This window comes from Saimiri boliviensis, chromosome 13 (assembly GCF_048565385.1).
Source record: "Saimiri boliviensis isolate mSaiBol1 chromosome 13, mSaiBol1.pri, whole genome shotgun sequence".
Lineage (NCBI taxonomy): Eukaryota > Metazoa > Chordata > Mammalia > Primates > Cebidae > Saimiri > Saimiri boliviensis.
In genome coordinates, this window is record NC_133461.1 from 31,393,493 (window position 1) to 31,420,384 (window position 26,892).

Below are 26,892 nucleotides of genomic sequence, written 5' to 3' on the forward strand. Positions count from 1 at the left end.
TTTTTTTTTTTTTTTAATTCTGGGGTACATGTGCAGGATGTGCAGGTTTGTTAAACAGGGAAACGTGTGCCATTGTGACTTGCTGCACATGTCAACCCATCACCTAGGTATTAAGCCCAGCAGGGATTAGCTATTTTTCCTGATGCTCTCCCTACCCAACACTCCTGACAGGCCTGAGTGTGTGTTGTTCCCCTCCCTGTGTCCATGTGTTCTCATTGTTCAGCTTCCACTTATAAGTGAGAACATTTACTGTTTGGTTTTCTGTTCCTTTGTTAGTTTGCAGAGGATAATGGCTTCTAGCTCCATCCATGTCCCTACAAAAGGCATGACCTTGTTCCTTTTTATGGCTGCATAGTATTCCATGGTGTATATGTACCACATTTTCTTTATCCAGTCTGTCATTGATGGGCATTTGGGTTGATTTCATGTCTTTGCTATTGTGACTAGTGCTACAGTGAACATATGCATGCATGTATCTGTATAATAGAATGATCTATATTCCTTTGGGTATATACCCAGTAATGGGATTACTGGGTCAAATGGTATTTCTGGTTCTAGGTCTTCGAGAAATCATGTGGCTCTAAATTTAAATCATCCCTTCAGCTTTCTCTTGCTGCCCTGCCTGAGATTTTTATATGGTAGCCCTGCTCCCTGGCTAGGATTTTTTTTACAGTTTATTTATTCACGTACGTGGAATTTATAGCCAGAAATTTTAGAATTAGGCCTTCTTTGTGCCTTTAAAAAACAATTATATATATAATATGTAATTATTATAAGAAATAATTATGTGACTTGCTCTAGAAGCAAAAACCGAAAACCCAAAAAACCAGTCTAGCATTCTTCCAAATACAGGCGTGTCTATGAGATATTTTGGATTTGGTTGCAGACCACTGCAATAAAATGAGTATCACAATAAAGTAAGTCACATAATTATTTCTTATAATAATTACATAGATATTATTTTTAGAGATGGAGTCTCTCAGACTGGTCTGGAATCCTGGCCTCAAGTGAGCCTCCTACCTTGGTATCCCAGAGTGCCGGGATTACAGGCATGAGCCACCATGCCTGGCCTTTGACTTGCTTAGAGTTAGAAAATTTTCAGATTTCCTGCTGACATATTATCTCTGTATTAAAAACAACTATATTTTTCTATTTTGTGCTGCTATAACAATATCTCAGACCAGGTAATTTTTAAAGAACAGAGTTATTTCTTATAGTTCCGGAGGCTGGGAAGTCCAAGGTTGAAGGTCCTGCACCGGGGGAAAGCCTTTCTGCTGCATCATCCTGTGGTAGAAGGCAGAAGGTCAAGAGAGCACGCACGCAAGAGAGGGAAGGGGCCAAACTCATCCTTTTGATCAGGAACCCACTTTGCAATAACTAACCCACTTTCTGAGTAAGGGTAGAATTCTCATGACCTAGTCACTTCTTAAAGGTCCTCCCTCTCAACACTGTTGCCTTGGGAATTAATTTCTCAACACATGAATTTTTGGGGGGACAAGCCATAGTCACAGCCAACCTTTTGTTGCCAGTCTAGTAAGTACAAAAATACTCCAAGTATTGGGGTGGCTCTATTTTATATTTAAAAAAATGTTTTAACTATAAAATATCTTTTAATCTGTGTCCTAGAAAACATTTACTTTTCAGTCCATCCTCAGTATGCCTTGGCTGTTCAAAGATCCAATAAAACTTATGCTTTGCAGAGAAGAACAGGTTAGAAGGAAGAACTGCTTCCCTGAGAGATGTACATCTTCTCTAGCCTCATGAAGAACCAGCTCCCATTTAGAGAAGTGTAGAGGAACCCACAGTTTCAGCTCTTCCAGGGAAGGCACTAAAGTACTGCCTGGGAATTAAGTACACACATCAATCAAGCTGATAAGTCTTATCCCCAGTTAATATATAATAAAATATTAACAAAGCTAAATCAAATGAGTTTTCAGTTTAGCTATATAAGTGGAAAGCAATTTTGAGGTCTGTTGCATAAAGAATTCCAGTTCCGTGGTAGAGTAGCAAATAAGTGGGCTTGGGGGTGGGGTGACAGGAGAGGAGATAGATAAGTCACCTGTTAGTAACTCATTGCTGTCAGCTGTAGGTCTTTAAGGCCAACAGAATGGCTTTGCTAGGTTTCCTAATAGTTGTGTTTCAAGAGAAGCTTTAAGAAATAAATTTGTATTAATATTAGTGAATAAATTTGAAGGATCTGTCCAGTGCTGTGAGCAATTTGTAGTAACTAACAGTAAGGCCCTCTAATAGTATTGGTTTTTACTTAATAAAATATTTAATCATAAATGTCTGAATTCTGCATCTCCCGCAGGAAGGCATTTCCATGCCCACTGACAAAAATAATTTAACAGTTTCATAGTTGAGCGCTTAATTACTCATAATTGTGAAGGGCAAGATATGATGAATTCTTCCTTGATGGACATACTAAATATTTTAACCAAGCATGTGACTTAAAGTAAATTAAGCTAGTGAGATCAATTACTACATTGGTTAAAAGCAGTTTAAGAAATATATCATGTCCCGCGTGCCATTAGATGATAACACGTGCATACTTCTGTCATATGACTGAAGGCTGTATGATTGTGATGGATGGCAGTTGTTTTAGGTTGGGTGCTGGAAAATGAATATTAAACTTTTTGACTTGTTTTATTGTTTTGCCTGAGTCATTAATGATGATTCTTAGCTATATGTAGAATTTGCTTATCAAAACAATGGGAAAACTCTTTATGTCCTTTTGTTCGATGTGAGAGTATTGTTTGTCCTATATCAGGATAAAGGAAGGGAAGATGGCCTGATTTGCAAAATAATGTTGAAAGCAGTCAAAAGGTAAAAGAAGGAAAAGTGCAAGTAGAAACTCTTTGTGAAACACTTCATTAAAAATTTCTGAATTAAAAAGAAACTTAAATTTTGGAGTAGAGGAAACAGGAGTCCAGATATTTTAGGAGTTAACTTAATATGTCACTGCAGCAACACTTGTGTAGTATTGTAAAAGGCTCAGGAGCCTCCTGCCTACCATTGGGGAAGGTTGAAACAACTTGTCTCATTAAGTTAAGCTTCTTCCCTTGAGTGTCTTACTTGCTTTAGTTCTCTTTAATTCTCTTTCCCTGGTGATTTGGGTAAAGTGTCTGAAACCACTAAAGGTAAAAGGTTGAAGCAATCCCAAATTTAATAATCTATCACCTTTCTTTAGTGTAATTCCCAGCAGTTCTTTTTGAATTCATTAGAAGATAGCAAGCCATTAAAAGTTGATAAGAAACTATTTGTTTCTGTGGGTGTGAATAAAGCCACTTTGTAAGTCTAACATTCATTCCAGACATAAAAGCCTTGCTTTCAGCTAGTTTTCTTTTGTTGTTCTCTCTAGGTTACTCCTGGATGGAGCACCTCTGATAGCAATCCACAAAGCCAGGTATTACAAGAGGAAAGATGGCTTAGCCCTGGGGCCTGGACCATTTGTGACTGCTTTAGAGTATGCCACAGACACCAAAGCCACAGTCGTGGGAAAACCAGAGAAGACATTCTTTTTGGAAGCATTGCGGAGCACTGGCTGTGAACCTGAGGAGGCGGTCATGATAGGAGATGTAAGTAGAAGAACCCAGGAGGTGCTCCCGGCTCACCTGCCATGCTGGGAGAGCCAGCTTGGAAACACTGCTTTAGGGAAGGGGACATTCTGTTACAGACAATGTAGACAGTGTAAATGGCTACCTATAAAACGAGGTTTCCTGTCAGTGGTATTCTTCTGAAGAACTGAAATTTTTATTATTCCTGACATTTCTTCATAGTGTAATGGGAGATTTGTGTGTTATACATACATATATATATAGTTAACTCTGAAAATATGTATAAATATATTTATATATATATATAATTCAAAAAACCATTTATTACAAGTCAACTGAATTCCTAAATGTCTTTTTGAGGAAAACCTCTACACAAATGAGAACCTATACCAAAGAATTCTGCCACTACTGTTTTTTCTCTTACATGCTTTATGGAAGAACTTCTCTATATGTGTGCCACAAATAGCTAAAGATATTGATCACCTTAGCCCTGTGAGTGGCAGGGCTGAGCCTGAATTGATTAGAGGCCCTGGCTGGTCACCTGTGGCCTTGAGCACCTTGTCAGTTTACCCCAGTGTACTAGGCAAATGCACTTCCCATGTATGTCATGATGGGAAAAGAGCTGAAAGGCACACTGCCACATGGTAAGTTGGTGGCCAGGATTATATTTCAGTTTTTAAATAAAAACATGAAGCTGGGAGGGATCATCACAGATTTCTGGTCCAAAACTCTCGTTTTATAGACTGGGAAACTGAAGCCCAAAGAGGTGAATCTCTAACCCTGAATTCCCATAGCTAATTAGCACAGTCGGAAGTAGAACTTGAGTTCAGGACTCCCTCCCTAGCTGTCTAACTTGTGATGGTGGAAATGTATCACAGTCTTCCTGATTTTATCTTCTGTTTTTATAATCATTCACTTAAAATTAAATAGGATAATCACTGCGCTCACTAGTATTTTGAGAAACTATCTTTTTAGTCATTTTTAGTCACATGTGTTTCTCTTGGCAAGCCTTTAGCTGCCTTAAATGTGTCTAAAGAAGTGGTTATTTGAGCTGGAGACTTCAGAATCCTTTATCCCAGGAGATGTGCGCCCTGGGACAGGATGAGAGGTGGGAAGGGATGCAGCAGCTGTGTTCAGCTGCATGGAGGATTGTTGGTTATCCAGGAAAGTGGTAGTTCCCCCACTTCTTTTTCCACCTTCACTTTTTCCCATCTCCCTTACTCTTCTGGCCCTCTCTGTTCTTCAACAGGACAAGTTTAGCTGTAACAGGAAAGGTTTGAAGTTGGACCTTGAATGAGGATTTTGACATTCTGAAACTCATTTTCAAGGGCTGTTGCTGAACAATCAATCCTGCTTATAGACATGAGGTGGCGAGATTAATTTTTTTGATGTTTCTTTCAGTCCTTGGAATTTTAGTTACCTTGCATTCATCATCACAGTTAACCAAGTATATTTATCCTTCTCTTGAATAATAACTAGAAAAAGGAGCTTCTTTTTCAGACAGATCTGTTATTCCCAAGTGTGAAATGGACATCAGACAGTCAGAGTCCAAGTGTCTGGATTTAACTTGATGCTACCTGTTACGACAATGGGATGAAAAGTGAGGATAATATACTACATGGTCCACAGAAAAGCTATCTTCTGAGTGTAGCTCATGCACTGTCTGCAGTTGGATTATTTACTGCCAAATGGATAAAATGCGTTTCTCCATGATCTGTTTAACAGGGAGATAAATAGATGTAGATGTGGCAAAGATGGAGAATCGTAACTCTGCTGTGTCTGTTTGGTTACCAGGATTACTACTCTATTGTATACCTTCCACTTCTGAGATACTTCCCTTTCCAAACTTGGAATGCTTCCTTAGAGTACTATGTATGGATTCACCTTTCACATCTTCTCTTTTTTATTTTAATTAAAAAAAAATGGCATTACAGTTGGACATCCTAGGCTAATAAATCAGTTGGTAAGATTTGTTGGCTAGTTTACTGAAGACATCGGACTAAATACTTCCTTTATGCTTTTCTAGGATTGCAGGGATGATGTTGGTGGGGCTCAGGATGCTGGCATGCTGGGCATCTTAGTAAAGACCGGTATGTATCTTCTGTATAAAGCGTTTTCTAAAACAGGATAGTAGAATACACAGTTGCTTAAAGAACAATCTTTGCAGAAATGGCAGAGCCCTGGGCACTTTTGTTCTCTTTCTTCCACAAAGCAAAAATAAAATGGCTTAAGATTATAGGAAACAAGTGGGGAGGGGCCTGTGCTGTACAAAGTGAGGAAGATCAGGGCTCAGAGGTATTTTAACACCTTCCTAGAGATAACCATTCATGGTTGACAGCATTTATATGATTTCCTGGATGTACAATTCACCACAGAGGAATGGAGCAAAGGACCATGGATTGTGGTGCTCTGTAAAAATACCTTTTATTTTCTTGCTGGCCATATGACTATGATACTGATCTCTTTAGGAACTGGCCAGCTAAGTAATCTGATCCTTTGTGTGAATGTTTGAACTTTTACAAAAATACTCAAAAAACTTTTTTCTCTTTATTTGTTGTTTGTAGTGAGCAAAAGGTTAGGAATTATTTCCTCCACCACAATTAGGTCTACTCTATATGATATCGCAAATAAATTTAAGAAAAAGGAAAGACGTTATTGGGAAGGATTCACTAATGCGGTATTATGACTACCATAGACTGGTTAAGTGCCTTGGGTGCTGGTCTCAGCTCTGCACTAACTAGCTGTGTGAGACTTGGGTCAAGGCTCTTCCCCTTTTCAGGCCCCGTAAAAATGATGGGATTGGTCTGGTCCCTTCTCGCCCTCCTAGTTTATGATCCTGTGTAGAGTGTGATCATAAAGTTCTTTCGAGGTAAGGAAAGAACAGGCATAAGATCTGTGAGTAGGGCTGAATATTATTGCATTGGGAACTTAATGAGCTGTTACTGTTATAATGAAAAGCCCTTCTTCCCCTGCATGCTGCCCCTCAAATGGCACCTGCTGCATTTGGAATTAACAGCATATGACAGCCAGAAATCTTGTCCAAGAATTGTTATCAGACTCTTATAAATCAAATAACAGATAAGTGGTTCCATAATGTCTCTGTGAGCTCATTTGCCTGGTTTCATATCATAGTAGTAAAACTATTTAGTAGGCTGTTTACAGAAGGAAATATTTAAACATAAAGTCAAAGAAGAGTTACCACTGGGAAATTTTTTAGAAAAAGTGACTGTGATGTGTGTTCAAGAAAATGTGGTTGCATGAAATCTGTTTTGAATTTCAAATAGAAACAAGAAATGTAGGTGGAGCTACAATTGAATAAGAAGTATGTGGAAAGGCCTGTACAAAGAGTGAAAGCACTGTCTGCTTGTTCCTGGGGCCTGAAGTGAACAGATAACCAGTCACTAGAATTAACACAGTAGGTTTGTTCAAATGTCTCAGTCACAATGACCACCTTCCCAGGAACATAACAAACCCTGTGATGTAAGTAGAAAAGAGGAAGAATGAATTAAAATCTGGAAAAGTAGCGACACTCATCAACCTTCATGTCTCTTTGTTTCAGATTCCTGCCTTTTCCACTTTTATTTTCTGGTTATTGAAGAAATCCTTAGATAACTATTTTTACTTGTGTATTATTCCCATGAACGTTTTCTTTCTTTCTTTCTTTCTTTTTTAGCTCATGTAATTAAGGATTTACACTAAGCTTCAAAATGGTATTTTTGCCAGTGTCTTGATGGGCCCAGCCCCCCTGACTGGTCTCCACTGGCTCTGTTGTATTTTCTGACTGGCATTTGGTTGTGACCAGCCTTTCACAGGCATCATTTTAGTCTTGAGAAGCAATCAGCATAACACAATCAAGTCTAAAATGTGTAATTAGTAAATCAACTAATTATGGCTCACGGAAACAGGCATATCTGTACCTTTGATCTTTGGTCAGAAAAGTCATGAATAACCCTACTGTTCTAAAAAACATGTGGAACAGCCAGCCCCATTGATAAATTTTAACTCAGTTCAGTGGACAAGTGCTAGGCTTCCCATTGTTGAAAATTACCTTAAATATTTTAATTCATATTCAATAACAAGTGCTTTTTGTGAATCATCTTGAGCAATTTTGTTTCTTAAGGGGTAGCACAAGGTAGATCCTCAGTATACATTTGCTCAGTTATTTGTTAGTAACGATTTTTGACTAGTCCTAACCAGAATTTATTTCTGTTTAACTTATGAAACAGTCATCTAGAAAAAAAAAATAGGATCTTTCTTTGCCTTCATGTATCATTAACATAGCATCCTGTTTTCTCCCTTCATTCATCATTTATCCATCCATGAAAGCACAGGCAGCTGCAGTGAGTCAGCCATGAGCAGTGAAGGCTGCTTCATTCACTCAGCGAACGTTACTGGGCCCCTGCTGTGTGCCAAGCACAGTGCTAGGTGCAGGAACTAGAACATACACCTCAGCCACTTTTGTCAATTTGTACTTTGTAGAAACCCCACTTGCAGAGCCAGACTAAGCAGAAGCTTTTAACTCCACAGCCAGGAAGCTTATTTATTTGTCTCTTAGACCACTGGATCTAGAAAGTAAGTCATATACTAATATTTAGTCATTAACTTACCTGTGAGACCAAATAGAAACCTTGCAAAGGAGTTTATACTTAAAGCTTGAGAAGAAAGCTGGCAGTAGAGTTTGCTGTGGGGACCATACTATGGACAGGTGCCTTGAGGGTGCTAACAAGAGTGAGGTGTATATTAATTACCTTGGTACATTTGATGCTGGCTTCCTTCCTGTAAGAAGTTATAATCAGTAAGATCAGACAGGAAGCATCTCCACCATGATGCAAAGATGTGGAAAAGAGGGGTTTTCAGGCTTTGTGTTTGTCCGGCAAAGCCTCTTAAAGAAGCAGTTGTAGAAAACAGTGGGTCTGTTACTGAAAGAGCTGAGTTTAGGCAGAGAAAACTGGGAAAAGCAGAAGAATCAACAACAGAGACCACAAAGGGATGAGAGAGCAAGGAGAAAGGTGAAGGGCAGAGGCAGCCCTGGTAGCTACAGGGCAGGAGCTGTGTTCTGCCATTTCCTCCCTCCCTCCCATCTCTTCTTCTCTCCATTCATTTTTTAAAAAGATACTTACAGGATGGTTACTATGTGCTAGTCACTATATTGGGTACTTGGAATACAGTGGGATGTGTAATAGGTATAGTCCCCGCTCTCAAAGAAGTTAGTCTTCTTAAATGAGAGACAGATGTTAAACAAATAAATGCATAATTACAAATTGTTGTAAATGTTGTGGAGGCAAAGAACAAGGTGAATAACAGGGAGGGGATTTAGTTTGTATGGGAATGTGGGATCTGACCTGAAGCATGAAGGAGGTAGTCAGGTGAGAAGAATGGAATGTGAATGCCAAGGGAATGGCAGGTACGAAGGCCCTCAGAAGAGCCAGGTCCAGCCTGGGACTGCAGCCTGGTGAGCCAGTAGCACATGCTTAGGTGAGAGGGTTGCTGGGGCTGCATGACAAAGGGCATGGTAAACAGCAGTAGAGATTTTGTATTCTTTGTGAAGGGCACTGGCACCCATTAAAGGGTCTTTAAATAGGAACCATGCACCTTCTGACTTACGTTTGTAAAAGCTCTTTGTGACCACTGTGGAATGGTTACTCTGCTGTGTTGGGGTGTTAAATTTTGTGCCAGGTGCTAGGAACAGCAGGCCATCTTGAATTCCAGGGTTGAGGAGAGTCAGGCAATGAGCCTGCTGCTTTATGCCTGCCAGGTGGCCTGCCTGGCCCCAGGCCTGTGAGCATCTATCACTCTTTCCCACCCCACCCCGGGGCGCTCTCATCTGCCAGGCTCCCTGGATCTGTGCGTGGCAGCAGCACATCCTATTCCCAGTTGCCATTGGGAGAAGATGAGTCCTCTGCTTTCTGGGGTCTGGGCTTCTATTTTAAAGCATTGATTTAATCACCAATCTATCTTTGGGGCTGAGGGTGGGGGAAAGAAAATTATTTCATCAGCTGTGGATATGTGAAGGGAACCTTAGCTGTCAGATGACCCAATACCTGTGGTAGTCCATTGTGAATGACCAGAGGGCCTGGGGAAAGGCTGAATGTGACATTTCTTTGAATTGCCTTATTTTACTTCCTGAAGCCACAGTAAAAGGTGATTTGAGAGATGTGTGGCCCCTGATTCTCTCATAATTGTAAGGGTGGTTCTGTGATGAGACAGGTGCTCATGGGGTGTGATTAATTCAGCATTTTGGTGGTAGCCTGTGTTTACTGGCTTTACTTTCATTTCAGGGAAATACCGAGCAGCAGATGAAGAAAAAATTAATCCACCTCCTTACTTAACTTGTGAGAGTTTCCCTCATGCTGTGGACCACATTCTGCAGCACCTACTGTGAAGCACTGTGTGCTTCTGAAGCAACACGAAACGCAGCTTCTTATTGTCTGGAATGACTCCCTTACCAACTCAGTGCCAGCATCGGTAGACACATACCAGTTAGTGCTGATCGCTTTTTAACCCTCCTTTATTGTGCGTTAATTAGAAAGAAAGGTATTGAATTGCAGCCCGCCAGTAAGCCGTGCTAATCCCTTTTATTTTGTAACTGAAGATGAGACCCAAAGAAAGGGAAAGCTGAGATTTTGTGGCATTCCTTTTAAAATATTCATCAGGTTAGGTGGGGCTGAGAGGGAGAAGCTACCACAGGGAAGAGTGTTCTCTGCTGTCTCCTCACTGGAAAACAGGGAGGGAGGAATTCAGACTGTGAATAAAGTTGAGCAGTGGTTTTTAAGTTATAAAATAATGTATTAAAAGGTGCATTAGGCCATAGTTCTGAGTTCAACTGTGAAATCCATCAGAAGTGCCAAATGGAGAAGACAGAAGCAGCAAAGTGAATTGTCCTTTAGCCCGAGTGATACAGTGAATTTGCTTTAACAGATGTTAAAAACTAAATTTTCTACTGTTTTCCCATCACGGGTGACTTCTTCTTCTCTTCATTAGCCAGAGATGACTAATTTAAATTTAGAACCAGATTTTAATTTAAAATAATATTTCCATTAATAACCTATTCATTGCAGATACCTATTATACTGTGTAACAGTTGTTTTGGAAATTTTATGTAAAATTAAAACTATCAGTATTTTACAGATGTTTTAATTAGACATTGTTATTAACAGGAACAGTGCAGAAACTAGAATCAAGCCTTTAATGTCTTATAGACCATGCATTTTTGAAGTTAGTGGCCACTAGGGTCCTATTAACTGTACATTTGCAAGATTTCATTATTTTTGCCTCTGACACTATGGGAAAAATTTTTTGGAAGCTATTGGGACAGATTCAAGCTTTTATATACTTGGTTACTACAGCTGTAAAATGAAATCTCGTCTTGTAGCATGGATTATTCTTCTCATGTTAAACCCACCTAAATGAAGGGGACTAAGTAGGTAATGATTTTCCTAGTGCATTTGCATATCCTGATAATCCTGGGCCTTTGCAGTTGTTTTACGGGGCTCTTGGGCATTGAATTATTAGGATATAATTGTACATCACTGTAGTGTTCACCTTACTGAAGCTCACACTGATGTTAATGAGCTTCGGGTTTTGATGCTTGTTTAGAGATCAGCAGTGTTGGATGGAACGGAACAAAGCTAAATAAATGGTAGTTTGGTGAGCACTGTGTTTTTGTTTTTGCAAATGCCTCACCTTAGTACTCATATATCCCAGAGTGCAAAAGACAGATGTGGTATGACTACCACCCCAAATCAGAAGGATGAGTGGAGTGGTTAAGAACATAGTCTCTGGATCCTGGTCCACACATACCTAGCTCTCTGGCCTTGGGCAAGTCACCTCACCTCTTGTGCCGCCTTTTCCTTATCTATAAAATGGGCCACGTAGGGTTGGTGTATTACATGGATGAACTACATGTTAAGTACTTAGAATATAATTGGGTACCTGGTAAGTGCTCTGCATTGTGATGATGATGGTGATGATGAAGCAGGACTGTCCACATTTAACAATCTGAAAAAGGTTGGTAGAATTTATCTTTACATTTATCTCAGTGGAGAAACTCTTCCTGAGGATTAAAAAAAAAAAAATTCTGTGCTACATTTAGACTTCTTCATAGCAAAGCTGCACAGTGAGAGAGCTCAGCCTGTGGGTAGAGAGCTCAGCCTGTAGGTAGAGAGCTCTGTGGTGCCTGGTGGGTGGGCTGCCTTCAACTTTGGCCTGTTGATTAAATGCCTGGGTCAGTGATGCCTTGGCCTAAGCATTATCAAATGTTTGCTAGTTGCTATGTACTGAGTGCCTGGATTATGGTGGGAAATAAGCATATTAAGAAAAAGATTTTGCCTCAAGGATCCTTTCCAGTTGAAGAGCTAAGGAGAAGAATACACATTACTCAAGAACACTGAAGATCCAACTTGACGTTCCTCTCCTCTGATGTCCATGACTGCAGGATGGGGTGAGGCATCCCCTCCTTCATGTCCATGTGGCACTTTAAAAGTGTACCTAGGTCTTCACATGCTCTTCTCCCCTCTAGACAGGACTGTATCTCATTTTTCTTTTAATTTTGCTACCCAGTTATATTTGAGTTGCATCATTCTTTTCTATATCTGCTGCAACACAGGTAAGCACTCAGATGGATATTGAACCAATAAAAACTAACTATCATAGGAATGTAAGGCTAGAAAGCATAGCTTTGAGTGGACAGGAGAAAATGTTCATTTTAAACTTGTTGTCTTAAGGTTACCTATAGGGGAGGCCCCATTAAATAAACACTTGGAAGTAATGAATCAGATGCTCTGGAGACAGGTTAGCCCTAAAGCCAAGAAGCAAACATCACTGATGGGCCAGGAAGTGAAGAGGGCAAAGGTCTCCTGAGTAAGATGGACCCAGCCAGGAGAAATGGCTTCTCTCCTTTCCTCCATTCCACTTTATCCCTTTGGGCCCTGAAAAATCTTAGTTTGACATATTTAACAAGTATTATATAGGGCTTGCTAACTACCTGGCCCACAGTAAAATTCATGAGAATAACTAAACATCTTATTTATAAACATTCCAATCCATGTAGTCTCAGCTGGCTAGACTGCCTTGGCCTTGTGGAGGAAATTTGGTAACTGAAGTTTTTAAAAGGCTTCATTTTCTGTCTGTCCCATTTCAAGGGCTCTCTGGTATTAACCTCAAGGGTGGAGTTTGCATCAGTTTTATTATAATCCTGCCTTGGGCCAGAAAAGGGACCATGTAACACCTTGGGACTGGACAGGTTGTTAGAAAACATCCATTGTCAGGAGTTGAGTGTCCCACATCTGCTGTGAACCAGGAGTGTGGATCAGGGCAAGAGCTCGAGTCCAGGGGAGGACAGATGGTTGTTCCATCCCCTCCACCACACCTCCAAAGTCAGCCACAGGTTGCAGTAGCTCTAACTGCCATGCATTCTGCATCTGTAAGAGCTAATCGTAATGGCTAGGAAAGGAAAAGGGGGCTAACCCACCTCATTCTAAGTGACAGCTCCATCAAACTTTACCTATAGCTGTGATGTCAGAAATTCCCATGGAATGATAATGTCTCACTTCACACATAGTCCCACATTTTAGAACTTACAGTAGTGTGTTGGATAGGGAAGTTAAAAACACCCACGCTGATTGTGTTCAATTGGTTTTTGGATCAGTGTGTATTCATGTAGGATAAAACTGAAGTCCTCGGGCACCTATAATAGAGAATTTAAAGAACGACACTGATTTAGTTCATTAAAACACTGCCATGAGCAGTAGAATCCTTTTGTCATATTAGCAGTTGTTTGCAGAGGGCTGTATTTGCATTATCATGTTTATTTGACATAAGTCACAAAAGCTTTTTTTAGTCTAAATGCACAAGACTTTTGGTGACTTCTGTATTATACCAGCCATCGAGGCTTCCTATCCCAAGTCATGTTGCTGTCTTTAAGGAGCAGAAATGAGGGTGCCAAAGCACCAGAAATCATTTGTTTCAAACAGTTTGAATGCTTTTTCCAGTGCTTTATGTCATACACAGCCCAACTCCTGTTTGTTAAGCTGACGCTCCCAAGAAAAGCAGTTACTTAATGTTCCCTGTGAGTAAAGCATAAGGGAGATGGAGAGAATACAGCTGTGGCTCCTAAGGTGCATGTCTTTTAGTTGGGAAATTAACACATATAAAAATATGTAACAATACAAAGGACTCTGACAAGTTCAAAATGGTTATATAAGTCCTCTAAGATCACAGGCAGTAAGAAAATGCATGGGAGTAGTAGTCACAGACAGTGCTCAGATAGCTTTTGGCCTATGCCAATTTAAAGAATGTTTAATTCAATGGCAGTAAAAAAAAGTACTCCAGTGTGGAGCTTACGTTTGGAGGAACAAACAGAAGTACATGCATATATACACAGCTGCCTAATACGATGAGAGATTGATGAATGAGATGAATAAGCCCAACAGGAATGTGGTTACTTTAGGTAAGTGTGGTCCGCCAAGGAAGGCATTTAAAGGTAAGTGGGAGCAGGCCATGAGAATTCTACAGGTGTATAGCTAACCTTGATTGCCAGCATCTGAACATCAGGAGATTCTAATGCAAATCGACTACTTGGTTTTCTAGGAAGAAGGGAAGAACTGGCTACGTTAGGTCCAGATTTCTATGTCCAACTGGAGCGGAGTCATTACTCTGTCTTTCAGAGAGTCCCTAGCCCTCTCTGGCTCACCACAGTCTCCACCTCTGCTTTGCCTTACATCCATCTTCTCCATTTGCTACTACATTCCTTGTTTCTGTAGGCCTTTGGGCTGTGACCTCCGCTTGGGAAGAAAATAAACTTTCCTCCAACAGCTATCAGGCCAATCTCCTATGTAAACTTAGACATACACTTCTAATCTACTTTAAAAAATAATCATAGAGACTAAACATAGTAGGTTAGTCATATGTGTTGGTCTCTTTTTCTCAAAGCCACACCAAAATAAGAGTAAAAGGAATAAAACATAAACCCACAGGGTCAGCCCACAAGAGAAGGTATCAGTGGATGAAAAGGTATGATAATCTGAAAGGTGGAAACTGGTTGGAATGTTGATAATCAAAATCAGTGCAAAGAAATACAGCCAAAATTCATCATGTAGAACAACCTTAAAGACTCAAGGCTTGCAGACAGCGGGTAGAGAGGAAGAGAGGTACAAGACAGGATTGAAAATGAGGAAGTGGTTATAAGTTGGAGCCTCAGGAAACTTCCCCACCCTGAGCAGTCAGATGCCAACTTCTAGCCAAGGCAGGAGAATTGAAGTTTTCCATTATTCTCTGGAAAAATGGAACCATGGAAATGAAGGCTTTGGGGACAGTGGGCATGATGATGGGCCGGGGTGAGATGCAGGGCTGGAAATGAGTTAGGTACAAATCTGCTTGTTCTACCATGGTCCTCTGCTCCCCATTCCCTTAGAACACCAGGACCAGAGGGGGTAGGGAGGGAGTGAAACGTTTATCTGGTATGTTTGGCCATTTGGAAAAGAATATTGATGGGTACCTGATAGGTCTAAAAATATATTGTCAAAAAATATATAGATATAGATACTAAGTTAAGCAAACAGAAAAACAAGTCAGTGTTAATTCTAGGAAAGACAAAACTCAACAAGAAAGCAAATGTAATCCCAATTCACTGGCCAGCTCTGCAGTTAACAATGTACAGTTCTAATAAAGATACTAATTATTGAGTTAACTTAAAATCTTAACTTTTGAGATGATGGAGAAAGACATGTATATGTGGTAAGGAAAGAGCAGAGAGATGAAAGAGCTACACTTCATTTCATCCAAAGCAAGAATAAATATATAAAACATTAAAAAGTCACACCTGTAATCCCAGCACTTTGGGAGGCTGAGGCGGGCAAATCAAGAGGTCAGGAGATCGAGGCCATCCTGACTAAAATGGTGAAACCCCATTTCTAATAAAAATACAAAAAATTAGCCGAGTGTGGTGGCACATACCTGTAGTCCCAGCTACTCAGGAGGCTGAGGCAGGAGAATTGCTTGAACCCAATAAGTGGAAGTTGCAGTGAGCTGAGATCACCCCACTGCACTCCAGCCTGGGTGACAGAGCAAGACTCCATCTCAAAAGAAGCCAAAAAGCCACCAAAGTAAATGCATGACTAAAACATCCACATGCCTAAGTATTTGAAGACAAATTTTCTTAGGAAAAAAGGAGTGGAGAATTGAATATGTGATTGAATATAGAGGTAGAAATGTTAAAACCGTGGACTAGGCGGTATTTAACGGGAATGGAGGATGTGGAGATGTGGCAGGCACACAGGCTGCATATGGGGTTTTGGAAGTGGAAGAAGAGTTAAGTGTATTTGCTGTGAGGGATGGCAGAACTGCACTAATCCCGAATGCATTCAGGAACGGGCAGTAAGCAGAAAGCACCCAAATGTATCATCACAAAGCATGCTATCCACAGAAGCATTTCCCCTGTCCCTGTACGCAGGCACTCTTGGGTACACATAGAGCACCAACTTTCCAACCACAGCAAATTAACGGCAGTAGAAATTTTACGAAATTAGAAATAATGGTAATGGCCATAAGCGAATGGACTAGCAGCTACAAGAAATGTCAGCTGATGGCCTGACAAGAACAAACCCCCAAAACCACAAAGACATTGGAACTTGGACAGTATATTAGTCTGAGGCCATTCAATGGAGAGCCTTCCAGATCAGTGATCCTCAACCTTCTTGGCACCAGGGACGGTTTCGTGGAAGACAATCTTCCAATGGACCAGGCCTGAGTTGGGGGCGGGGGGTGGATTATTTTGGGATGAAACTGTTCCACCTCAGAGCAGTAGACATTAGTTAGATTCTCATAAGGCGTGCATAACCTAGATCCCTCACATGCACAGTTCATAATAGAGTTCACGGTCCTATGAAAATCTAGTGCCGTCGCTGATCTGACAGGAGGTGGAGCTCAGACAATAATGCTCCCCTCCTGCTGTGCAACCCAGTTCCTAACGATCCACAGATGGGTACTATGGATCCATGACCTGGGGGCTGGGGACTTTATATGCTTTGTGTCACTGATGCTGCCTAGTGTGGTGCCTCATGGTCATAAAGAAGTTAAGGATGTACTGAGATGAAATCTTTTATTTCCAATTTGTTAAATAAGGTATGTCTTCAATTTGACATTTTCCATGAAATGATGTTTAAAGAGGCATTTGAGGATAATCTCAAAATAATCAATGCCCCCCGAAAATGCAGTGGTTTTGTTTAAAAGCGTAAAATCCTTTGGGTTACTTAGTTATCCAGAGTGTCACTTTTTCTGGAAGGTTTTTCTCTCTTGAAGAGTCTGTCTGCAGGGATGATGAAAACAAAAGCAAGAAAGAAGAAAAAAGGTAATTTCCCGTAGGTGACTTAATAGTAGGGGAAAGAAGTGGCATTACTTAACTGGAAGCCTTCAAAATTTATCAAGGACTGAAAGTAGATGCCTCCGATTGTGCGTTTCTGAGAGAGATGCTTCTAGCTGTTTATAACCCCTTGAGTGGGGAAGAGCCTAAAGGCAGGGAAGACTTGGAACAAGTGTTCTAGAATCTCAGGTGTCCCATCCTAAGCTTTGGATCTGATGAGAAGCTGTGGCAATGGAAAGAGAAGGGCAGAGCACACCGAATGTGAGATGAGAAGAGTGAAAAGTTCTGGTACTGGGGGCCAGAACTCAAAACAGTCAAACTGCCAGCTGGTGGTGATGGTGTGCTAGTCACCCCGGCTATTAGTTCTAGGATCAAAATGCTCAGTGATATTTTTGAGTGGGGCCTACTTTGGGAGGGGTTTGCTGCTGACAGAGCTGGATGGGGTCAGAATTAGGGAGTGCTGATGAGATTCAGAATACTGTCCAGAATGAGAAACAGACTACATTGCCTTCTCTGCTCCTGTCCTCCTCCACCTTGGGACTGTCAGCTGGGCAGTGCCTGTCACTTCTTCTTGGCTGCCCCAACTGTGTGTGGTCAACACAACTTTTCTAAGTACATCTTTTTCTTCAAAAGTTTACAAATGAGCAACAATACAGAAAATTGCTCATTAAACTTTTATGGAGTCTAATTGTCAAAAAATCTACATTGTATAACCTGTGTGTGTGTGTGTGTGTGTGTGTGTGTGTGTGTATAATTGAAACCCTCAATATTTTGCTGACATTAGTAATAGTAAATTAATAAATATATCTCAGCTATTCAAAAGAATACAGTGACCCAAATTAATCCAGTCTTCAAAAATAATTTTCTTTTCCATTCCAATCATTTTGTTCTTCTCCTGCGGACACTAATAAACTAGGAAGCCTTTGTGGTTGCCTTTGTGGCCAGGTTAGGGTGAATGTGGTTTCAAACAGACTCGAACTCTCTTTGCCAGGCTGAGTATCTCTGAGCCAGATTCTTTGCAGAGGGCTTGGTGTGAGTTAGCACATCCAGAAAGTCGGCGGTGGTTACTGTATCCAGCTGAATCCCTGGTAAGTTGCTGCTTTCTAGGATAAGAACACAACAGTAACAGCACAACAATCGACCTCTTGGTGATCAATGCTCTTGAAACGCTAATAGACCTTCTTTCAAGACAATGCATAATGCAGCATTCTTAATGGTTAATGCAGCAAAAGGCAAGACTAAAGAGGGCTGGGGAAAAAAATCTTTAATGTGCAACTGAGTCAGCCCCTAAGGCCCAGACAAAAAATGTGACTTAAATGTATTGTTATCAAAGTATTATTTAATATTTATATAGTGCCTCAAATGGACCCTGCCCAACATCAGTGTGCCAGAGAAATAAAAGCCTGAGCCCTAAGGAGTTTATCATCTGTGAGCAAAGTCGGTCTGAATTAGAACACCCAAGGAAGGAATGAGTTGAGTGCATACGGTATGATTTGACCAAAAAAAACGCATTGCAAGTGTAAAGACGCACCAGGAACGGGCACCAGGCTCCATCTGCTGGTGAGAGTGGGATATTTACACACATTTCCCAGAACACCTTCACCGTGATCCAAACCATACCTGACTGGTGATTTTCAAGTGCATCGAAGATCTTCCTCACAGGCCGCATGGCTGCTTCCCTGCAGACGAGCTTAATGTCTGAACCTGAGTAGCCCTCGGTCTCCTGAAACAGCCACAAAGCCAGCCATTGGCCAGTGGGCAGAATGCTCCTGGCCATTACATTCTTACAGGCAGGACCCAGTATCAGAAGTCCTGTGTAGATTCTGTATCTGTCACCCAGGAACACCCTAAAAAGACTCCCAGATAAACATTGCTTGAGGAAGAGGCCCTGCTAGCATTTTGGGATAACCTAAGCAGCTGGGCAGGCATGGCTTTCCAACACCATCGAAATATGCTATAAGATGCCTGTGAAGGAACAGACTGCCCAAGTTAGCCTATCAGGGCCCCTGTGCTCAAATCCAAGGATGGTCAAATTTGGTAGGTATGTTTGTTCTTGTGAATAAGTACATACCTGCCTTTTAGGAACTTCAGAGAACATGGTGTTCAAATGTTCACCGAAAGCAGGCAACGTGTCTACAACACCCTGGGAATAGACACCAGTGATAATGGGGATAATAGTCATGTACCTGGAGCTTTTCTGTTACGTAATCATCGCAGTCATTCTTTATGGCTCATCTGCTACCCATTTTACAGATGAAGAAACTGAGCTCAGAAAATAAATGACTTCTCTGAGGTCACACAGCTAACAAGCAGCAGGGCCAGGATCTGACCATAGGTTCTCTGAGTCCAAACCCTATGCTGTTTCCACTGCCTCACGTTGTTTCTCCCTCTCTGAATATTTTTAAGTTGACAAGGAGCTTATTATTCCATGAAGAGGCCCATTGCATTACGGGGCAGCTTGGATCTTTTCTAAGTGTCTCAAGCTCCTAGTGGCTCATGGTAAGACCTGGTCTACAAGATGGCCATGTGGTGGGCCTTTGACCTACACGTGCCCCTCTCCAGGGCAGCTGACCTGGCTCAGCAAACTGTACTCCAGCTCTGTGCGCAGCTCTAAGGCCCTGCTCTTGCTCACAGGGGGCAGCCAGTGGTGGATCATGGCCTGCCTGGCTTCCTGGCTGGGGAGATCGACCAGAATCCTCTTCTCCAGGCGGCGTAACATGGCACAGTCCAGCTCCCTGAAATGACACCAGAAATGGAGCTGGACAGGGCTGCAAACACACTTCCTGAATAATAACTGTACTTTAAGAACAATTTAGCATTGCAAGAAACAGTTCTGCATTCTAACTGTCACTCTACATCTGTGCCTGAGTGGATGGGACAATTATTATTATTTGGAGAAAGAATTGGTGAAAGAGAAAAAGGGAAGTGAGGGAGGGAAGGAAAGATGAATGGAAGGAAGGAAGGAAAGAAAAAGAACATATCCTCAAAAACTCTTAATGAAAAGAAAGTAATTTTAGGTGACTTAATTTGGGGTACAAAACCCAACTAACAACCAGCAATCATGAGTATTCTCATTGCAGTTGTAACATGAATTATTCAATCTGATCTTGCCAGTAAGTAAATTACGGCTGACAATAACTTGGGCACTCTAAGTACATTAATTCTTCCAAAACTCTCAGTCCTTCTGGAGTGAATGACCTCCTCACTTCATTACATTGGCGAACTTAGCACCAATGGCCCTGCCTGGGTGCCCAACACAAATACGGCTTTTTCAGACACACTTTTGCTCCTCCCCAAACTGTCAGGCCAAATTTCTGTAATTTTTTTTTTTTTATCTCCTGGCCATTTCCTTATACTTCTTGATATGGTTTGGCTCTGTGTCCCTACCCAAATCTCATCTTGAATTGCACTCCATGATTCCTACGTGTTGTGGGAGGGATCCAGTGGGAGAGAATTTGAATCATGGGGGAAGTTTCCCCCATACTCTTCTCATGGTAGTAAATAAATCTCACGAGATCTGATGGTTTTATCAGCGGTTTCCGCTTTTGCATCTTCCTCATTTTCTCTTGCCACCACCATGTAAGAAGTGCCTTTTGCCTCCTGCCATGATTCTGAGGCCTCCCCACCCATGTGGAACTTGTAAGTCCAATTAAACCTTTTTTTCTTCCCAGTCTTGGGTATGTCTTTATCAGCAGTGTGAAAACTGACTAATAAATTGATACCAGTAGAGTGCTGTGTTGCTGAAAAGATACCAAAAAATGTGGAAGCGACTTTGGAACTGGGTAACAAGCAGAGGTTGGAACAGTTTGGAGGGCTTAGAAGACAGAAAAATGTGGGAAAGTTTGAAACTTCCTGGAGACTTGTTGAGTGGCTTTGACCAAAAGCCTGATAGTGATATAGACAGTGAAATCCAGGCTGAGGTGGTCTCAGATGGAGATGAAGAACTTTTTGCCAACTGGAGGAAAGGTGACTCTTGTTATGTTTCAGCAAAGAAACTGATGACGTTTTGCCCCTGCCCTAGAGATTTGTGGAACTTTGAACTTCAGTGACGTGATTTAGGGTACCTGGTGGAAGAAATTTCTAAGTAGCAAAGCATTCAAAATGTGACTTGAGTGCTGTTAAAGGTATTCCGTTTTTAAAAAGAAGCAGAGCATAAAAATTCGGAAAATTTGCAACCTGACAATGTGATAGAAAAGAAAATCCCATTTTCTGAGGAGAAATTCAAGCCAGCTGCAGATATTTGCATAGGAAACGAGGGTCTGAATGTTAATCCCCAAGACTATGAGGTAAATGTCTCCAGGGCATGGCAGAGAACTTTGCAGCAGCCTCTCCCATCACTGACCCAGAGGTCTAGGAGGAGAGATTGGTTTTGTGGGCCACCAAGCCCAGGGTCTCCATGCTGTGTGCAGTCGAGGGACTTGGTGCCCTACATCCCAGCCACTCCAGCCATGGTTGAAAGGGGCCAACTTAGAGCTCAGGTCATGGCTTCAGAGGGTATAAGCCCCAAGCCTTGGCAGAAATAATTTGAATCATGGGGGTAATTTCTCCCATGTATGCTGTTCCATGGTAGTGAATAAGTCTCACGAGATCTGATGGGTTTATCAGGGGTATACGTTTTTTCCATCTTCCTAATTTTCTCTTGCCACCACCATGTAAGAAGTGCCCTTTGCCTCCCACCGTGATTCTGAGGCCTCCCCATCCAGTCCAATTAACTTTTTTCTTCCCAGTCTTGGGTATGTCTTCATTAGCAGTGTGGAAATGGACTAATATACTTCTTAATATAAAAATTTCAAACAAACATAGAAGTACAATAAAACAATTGAACATCCATATACCTACCATCTTGATTCAACAGCAGTTCACATTCTGCCGAATCTGCTTCATATCTCTTTATCGACCTATTCTTGCTAAATTATTTCAAAGTAATTTATTTCATGAAACCTCATCCCTAAATATTTTAGCATGCATTTCCAAAGAAGGACATTTGCTTACATAGCCACGATATCATTATGACACCTGGCAAAACTGATTCTGGAATGTGTCTAGTGCTCAGTCTATATTCAGAGTTCTCCAATCAAGGTGGAGGGTGGGAGGAGGGAGAGGATCAGGAAAAATAACTATCGAGGTACTGAATACCTGAGTGATGAAATAATCTGTACAGCAAACCCCCATGACACAAATTCACCTACACAACAAACCTGTACATATACCCCTGAGCTTAAATACAAGTTAAAAAAATAAAATTCTCCAACCATTCCCAAAATATCTTTCATTTTCTGACAAAGTCCAGTAAATATGCATTATGTATGTTTATGTCTCTTAAATTTCTTTTTATCTAGGCCAGCTTACTTGCCCTAGACCCTTTTTGAAAACACAGGGTCAGCTGGAGAATGTCCCACATTCTGAACTTGTCTGATGCTTTCCTTGTGATATCATGTAACTGGTTCCTCTATTCCCTAAGAGGGAGGTTAGTTCTAAAAGCTTAATGAGATTCAAGGTAAATATTTTTTGGCAAGCATATTGCATAGATGATGTTGTGTTTTCATATTCATCAGGATCCACATGTCTGTGTGTTTTACTGTTGGTATGGTGTTTGATTTTATATTGGCCATGGAACTCTTCATTGTAAAGAAAAACATCTTCTCTCAGCAAGTAGTATTTTATGTACAATACTTTGGCACCATGGGAATGCCCAATTCCCTACACCCTTTCAACTAATGGTTTTAGCATCTATTAATGATCTTTGTCTGAATCAGTTATTTCACTGGAGGTTGCAAATGCAGATTAAACACACAAACACAGACATATACACATACTTGGATTTTTTTTTTTTTTTTTTTTTTTTTTTTGAGATGGAGTTTCGCTCTTGTTACCCAGGCTGGAGTGCAATGGCGCGATCTCGGTTCACCGCAACCTCCGCCTCCTGGGTTCAGGCAATTCTTCTGCCTCAGCCTCCTGAGTAGCTGGGATTACAGGCACCTGCCACCATGCCCAGCTAATTTTTTATATTTTTAGTAGAGACGGGGTTTCACCATGTTGACCAGGATGGTCTTGATCTCTCGACCTCGTGATCCACCTGCCTCGGCCTCCCAAAGTGCTGGGATTACAGGCTTGAGCCACCGTGCCCGGCCATACTTGGATTTTTTTTTTTTTTTTTTTTTTAGCCAGGGTCTTTCTCTGTCACTCTGGCTAGAGTGCGGTGGTGCCATCTCAGCTTACTGCAACCTCCACCTCCTGGGCTCAAGTGATCCTTCTGCCTCAGCCCTGAAAGTAGCTGGAACTACAGGTGTGAGCCCTGTAGTTCCAAAAAAAATACAACATTTTTATATTTTTTCAGAAGTAGTTTCACCATGTTATCCAGGCTGGTCTTGAACTCCTGCACTCAAGCAGTCACCTACCTCAGCCTCCCAAAGTGCTAGGATTACAGATGTGAGCCACCATACCCAGCCTGGATTTTTCATTCCAAATATATTATTTGGATTTATTATGAAGTTACATAGCACTATTATGTAAAGCAGAGCCTTCCCTCATCAGCTGAGGCTATTTGGTTACTCTAAATCACCATTCTTATCATCAATAGATCATCTTGAGTGTGAGTCTGTGAACTATCTGATGTTCTAGGATAGAACTTAGGAAATTCCTGTATGTTGGCTTTAGCCTAACCACTGATAAAGAGTAAAAATGGCCGGGCGTGGTGGCTCAAGCCTGTAATCCCAGCACTTTGGGAGGCCGAGGCGGGTGGATTCACGAAGTCAAGAGATCGAGACCATCCTGGTCAACATGGTGAAACCCCGTCTCTACTAAAAATACAAAAAATTAGCTGGGCGTGGTGGTGCATGCCTGTAATCCCAGCTACTCAGGAGGCTGAGGCAGGAGAATTGCCTGAACCCAGGAGGCGGAGGTTGCGGTGAGCCAAGATCGCACCATTGTACTCCAGCCTGGGTAACAAGAGCGAAACTCCGTCTCAAAAAAAAAAAAAAAAAAAAAAGTAACAATGAGCTGGGTGCAGGAGTTCACGCCTGTAATCCCAGCCCTTGGAGAAGCTGAGGAAGGATATTCACTGACTAAACTGGGCAACATAGTGAGACCTCATCTCTACACGATATAAATAAAATTAGCTGGGTATGGTGATGCACGCCTATAGGCTCAGCTACTTGGGAGGCTGAGGTGGGAGAATCACCTGAGCCCAGGAGGCCGAGGCTGCAGTGAGCCGAGAGCACACCACTGCATGCCAGCCTGAGTGACAGAAATAAATTATTTTAAATAAAATGAAATTTAATTGCAAAATTTTCTTTTTTAAAAAAATAATGATGAAAATATCACCAGGTATTTCTCATTCAAAAAAACACTGAGAATGTCTAAACTGTCCTCCCCCTTTTTCTTATTCTCATTCTAATCTATGTTACAATATTTCTTTTTAAATTGAAAACATCCTTTCAGGGAACATATCTGAATCCTAAATTACAGCATCCAGATTTTTTTAAAGAGTGTGCCTTTTCCTTTCCTATGTTCGTCTGACCCGGAGCTGAGAATCCATAGTCCAGGGGTGTCTTACCGACAGTAACCATGACCTATTTCTTTTTGCACTTGCTTTGTTCTTTATCAGTCTCACCCTGTTGACATTCATCTCACATCAGAGACTCAGCAGCCACCTCTTGCCTTGCACAATCATTCCCCCTCTCAAGGCACATTTATATTCAAGGCACAGGGTCAAGGAAAAGAAAAAGCCATGCTTCATAGCAGAACTTTGCCTAGCACTCCAATTAAGGATGTGCTCATCTTTGCTTCAAATGCTTTCTTCCTGGTTCATACTCAGCAATAATATGCAGCCAGAAGGCAGCAAGAGTGATGCTCTTTCTGTCGATTGGTCAGCACCCACACCACACCGGTTGTTCAATATTTTGAATATCACCCCTGCATATAAGCCGCAAAAATACATTGTCCTTCCTACCCAAGAATGTTCCAACAGAAGGCTGTCTGTGTTACTAAGGTGAAAATAAAAATACTGTTTTAGTCCATTCTCATACTGCTATGAAGAAATACCCGAGACTGGGTAGTTTATGAAGAAAAGAGGTTTAACTGACTCACAGTTCCACATGGCTTGGGAGGCCTCAAAAAACTTATAATCATGGTGGAAGGCAAAGGAGAGAAACAGGCACTTTCTGTATAGGGTGACAGGACAGAGTGAGTGAAAGCAGAGGAAATGCCAGGCGCTTACAAAACCATCAAGGCGCAGTGAGATTGCACGAGAACTCACTATCATGAGAACAGCATGGGGGAACCACCTTCATGATTCAATTACCTCCACCTGGTCCAGTCCTTGACACATGGGCATTATGAGGATTATAATTGAAGATGAGATATTGGGTGGGGACCAGCAAACCATATTACACTTCATTGTTGATGAACTTTAAATTAACTAAGACTGCACTTAAATTTGGGGATAAACACAATCACCTCTGCTTCCTCCTACTAAATACCACCGAAAGAGTTTTTTAATGGCATAAACCACAAAAGCAAAGAGAATTGGAGAAGAACTGATTGAACCGAAGATTTGAAAGCATAATGATGAGGAAAAGAAACTTAGTGGAACTGAGAAGCTGCTTTCCACATCAGCAGTAAAGAAAGCCAGGAAACAATCTTCATCACAGAATCCCCAACAGACTTGGCAGTGTCTTCTACTTTTAGAGGTGAGTGTGAGGGTCAGTTGAAAATAGGAGGTTTGATTGCCAGTTTGTATAAAAAAAAGTTAGACAACAGATTTTTTTTTCTCCACCTTCAATAGCAGGGGAGTTGCCTCTCTCATACCCTGGCAGAGGGTAAAATGAAGGGTCTCCAGGCTGGGAAACACCAGGCTCAGTTGAAAATAGTGAACTGTATTAAAGCAATGATATACCGACTACCTCTAGACTATCAACAGCCAGACTCTTGCCCTCCAGGCAGCAGATTGTAAGAATCGTCACTTGGCAATCTGACCACCCAAACAGAAAGACCTAAGGACATTGATATTGGGAGTTCTCCAACACAATAACCCAGTCAAATCTCAGTACATGGATCCCACCATTGGCAAGCCTTTCTCACATGCACAGAGCTTCCTGTGTGTTTTTTTAATCCCCTTTCCAAACATTAGGCAGCCAAGAAGATCTACATCTATGAAACTCCTCTAACTTAAAGACAGAGCCCAAAACAAATAAATGGGAGAAAATATAAAGAATCTTGGAGAAAACAGAAATGATTTTTTAAATTTTTAAATGAGAACATTATTACAGAAGAGCCAACAGACAATAGGAGATTTTAAAAAAAAAAAAAAGAAAGAAAGAAAGAAAGAAAAAAAAAAAGGACAGAAAAAACAGAAGGGAGGAAATAATTTAAGAAAACTTTCCGAAACTCTAAGAAATAATTTTCTGCATGTGAAATATTAATAAAAGCAAATGCTTAACTAATACTTACTAAGTGGCAGGCAATGTCTCAAGCATTTTACAGACATTAATTCATTTAATTCTCACAACAACCCTGTGAGGCAGACATGAAGATTTAACTCAGTGAGTCCCTGAGCTTGTGCCTCAATTAACTGCTAGTGAACTCCCAAGTCACATTGTGGTAAAATTTCAGAACCTGGAGAACAAAGAAAAGATCATAGAAGCTTCCAGAGGAAAAAAACGGGTTACGTGCAATAGATCAATAAGACTTCTCAACAGCAATGTGAGACATTAAAAGAAAATAGAACACTGCCTTCAGAATTCAGATGAGAAATAATTTCTAGCATAGAAATCTATCTCTTGATGAAGACATCAATTAAGTTGGAGGATAAAGATATTTTCAACATGCAAGGCCTAAAAAAATATACCTCCCTTGTACCTTTTATCAGGAAAACATTGGGGGATTCTCTCCAAAGGAGGAGAGTAAACCAAACCAAAGGACTATAAGGAATTCAAGAAACAGCAGCTCCGATGCAGAGAGTGAAGGGCCCTCCAGGAG

The 26,892-nt window shown here is 41.1% G+C and overlaps 2 protein-coding genes across 13 annotated transcripts in view; one reads left to right on the forward strand and one right to left on the reverse strand.

Annotated features, from left to right (window-relative positions):
- The window catches only part of HDHD2 (haloacid dehalogenase like hydrolase domain containing 2), a 49,936-nt gene extending 38,728 nt beyond the window's left edge, over positions 1 to 11,208 (forward strand). For all 3 annotated transcript variants that reach the window (XM_074383506.1, XM_074383508.1, XM_074383507.1), the window contains exons 5-7: positions 3,362 to 3,578; positions 5,584 to 5,647; positions 9,836 to 11,208. In XM_074383506.1, the coding sequence (XP_074239607.1) occupies positions 3,362 to 3,578; positions 5,584 to 5,647; positions 9,836 to 9,939 (385 nt within the window). In that variant the 3' untranslated portion in view covers positions 9,940 to 11,208. The remainder of the gene's footprint in view (positions 1 to 3,361; positions 3,579 to 5,583; positions 5,648 to 9,835) is intronic.
- KATNAL2 (katanin catalytic subunit A1 like 2) overlaps positions 1 to 26,892 on the reverse strand; it is a 183,822-nt gene that overhangs the window by 1,037 nt on the left and 155,893 nt on the right. For 7 of the 10 annotated variants that reach the window (XM_074383503.1, XM_074383501.1, XM_074383499.1 and 4 more), the window contains 2 exons: positions 19,487 to 19,649; positions 17,933 to 18,637 (listed from right to left, as the gene is read on the reverse strand). In XM_074383503.1, the coding sequence (XP_074239604.1) occupies positions 18,254 to 18,637; positions 19,487 to 19,649 (547 nt within the window). In that variant the 3' untranslated portion in view covers positions 17,933 to 18,253. Of the gene's footprint in view, positions 1 to 12,913; positions 18,638 to 19,486; positions 19,650 to 26,892 lie in introns of those variants that run through there. The other 3 variants (XM_039463584.2, XM_039463585.2, XM_039463586.2) reach the window with 2 other exon arrangements.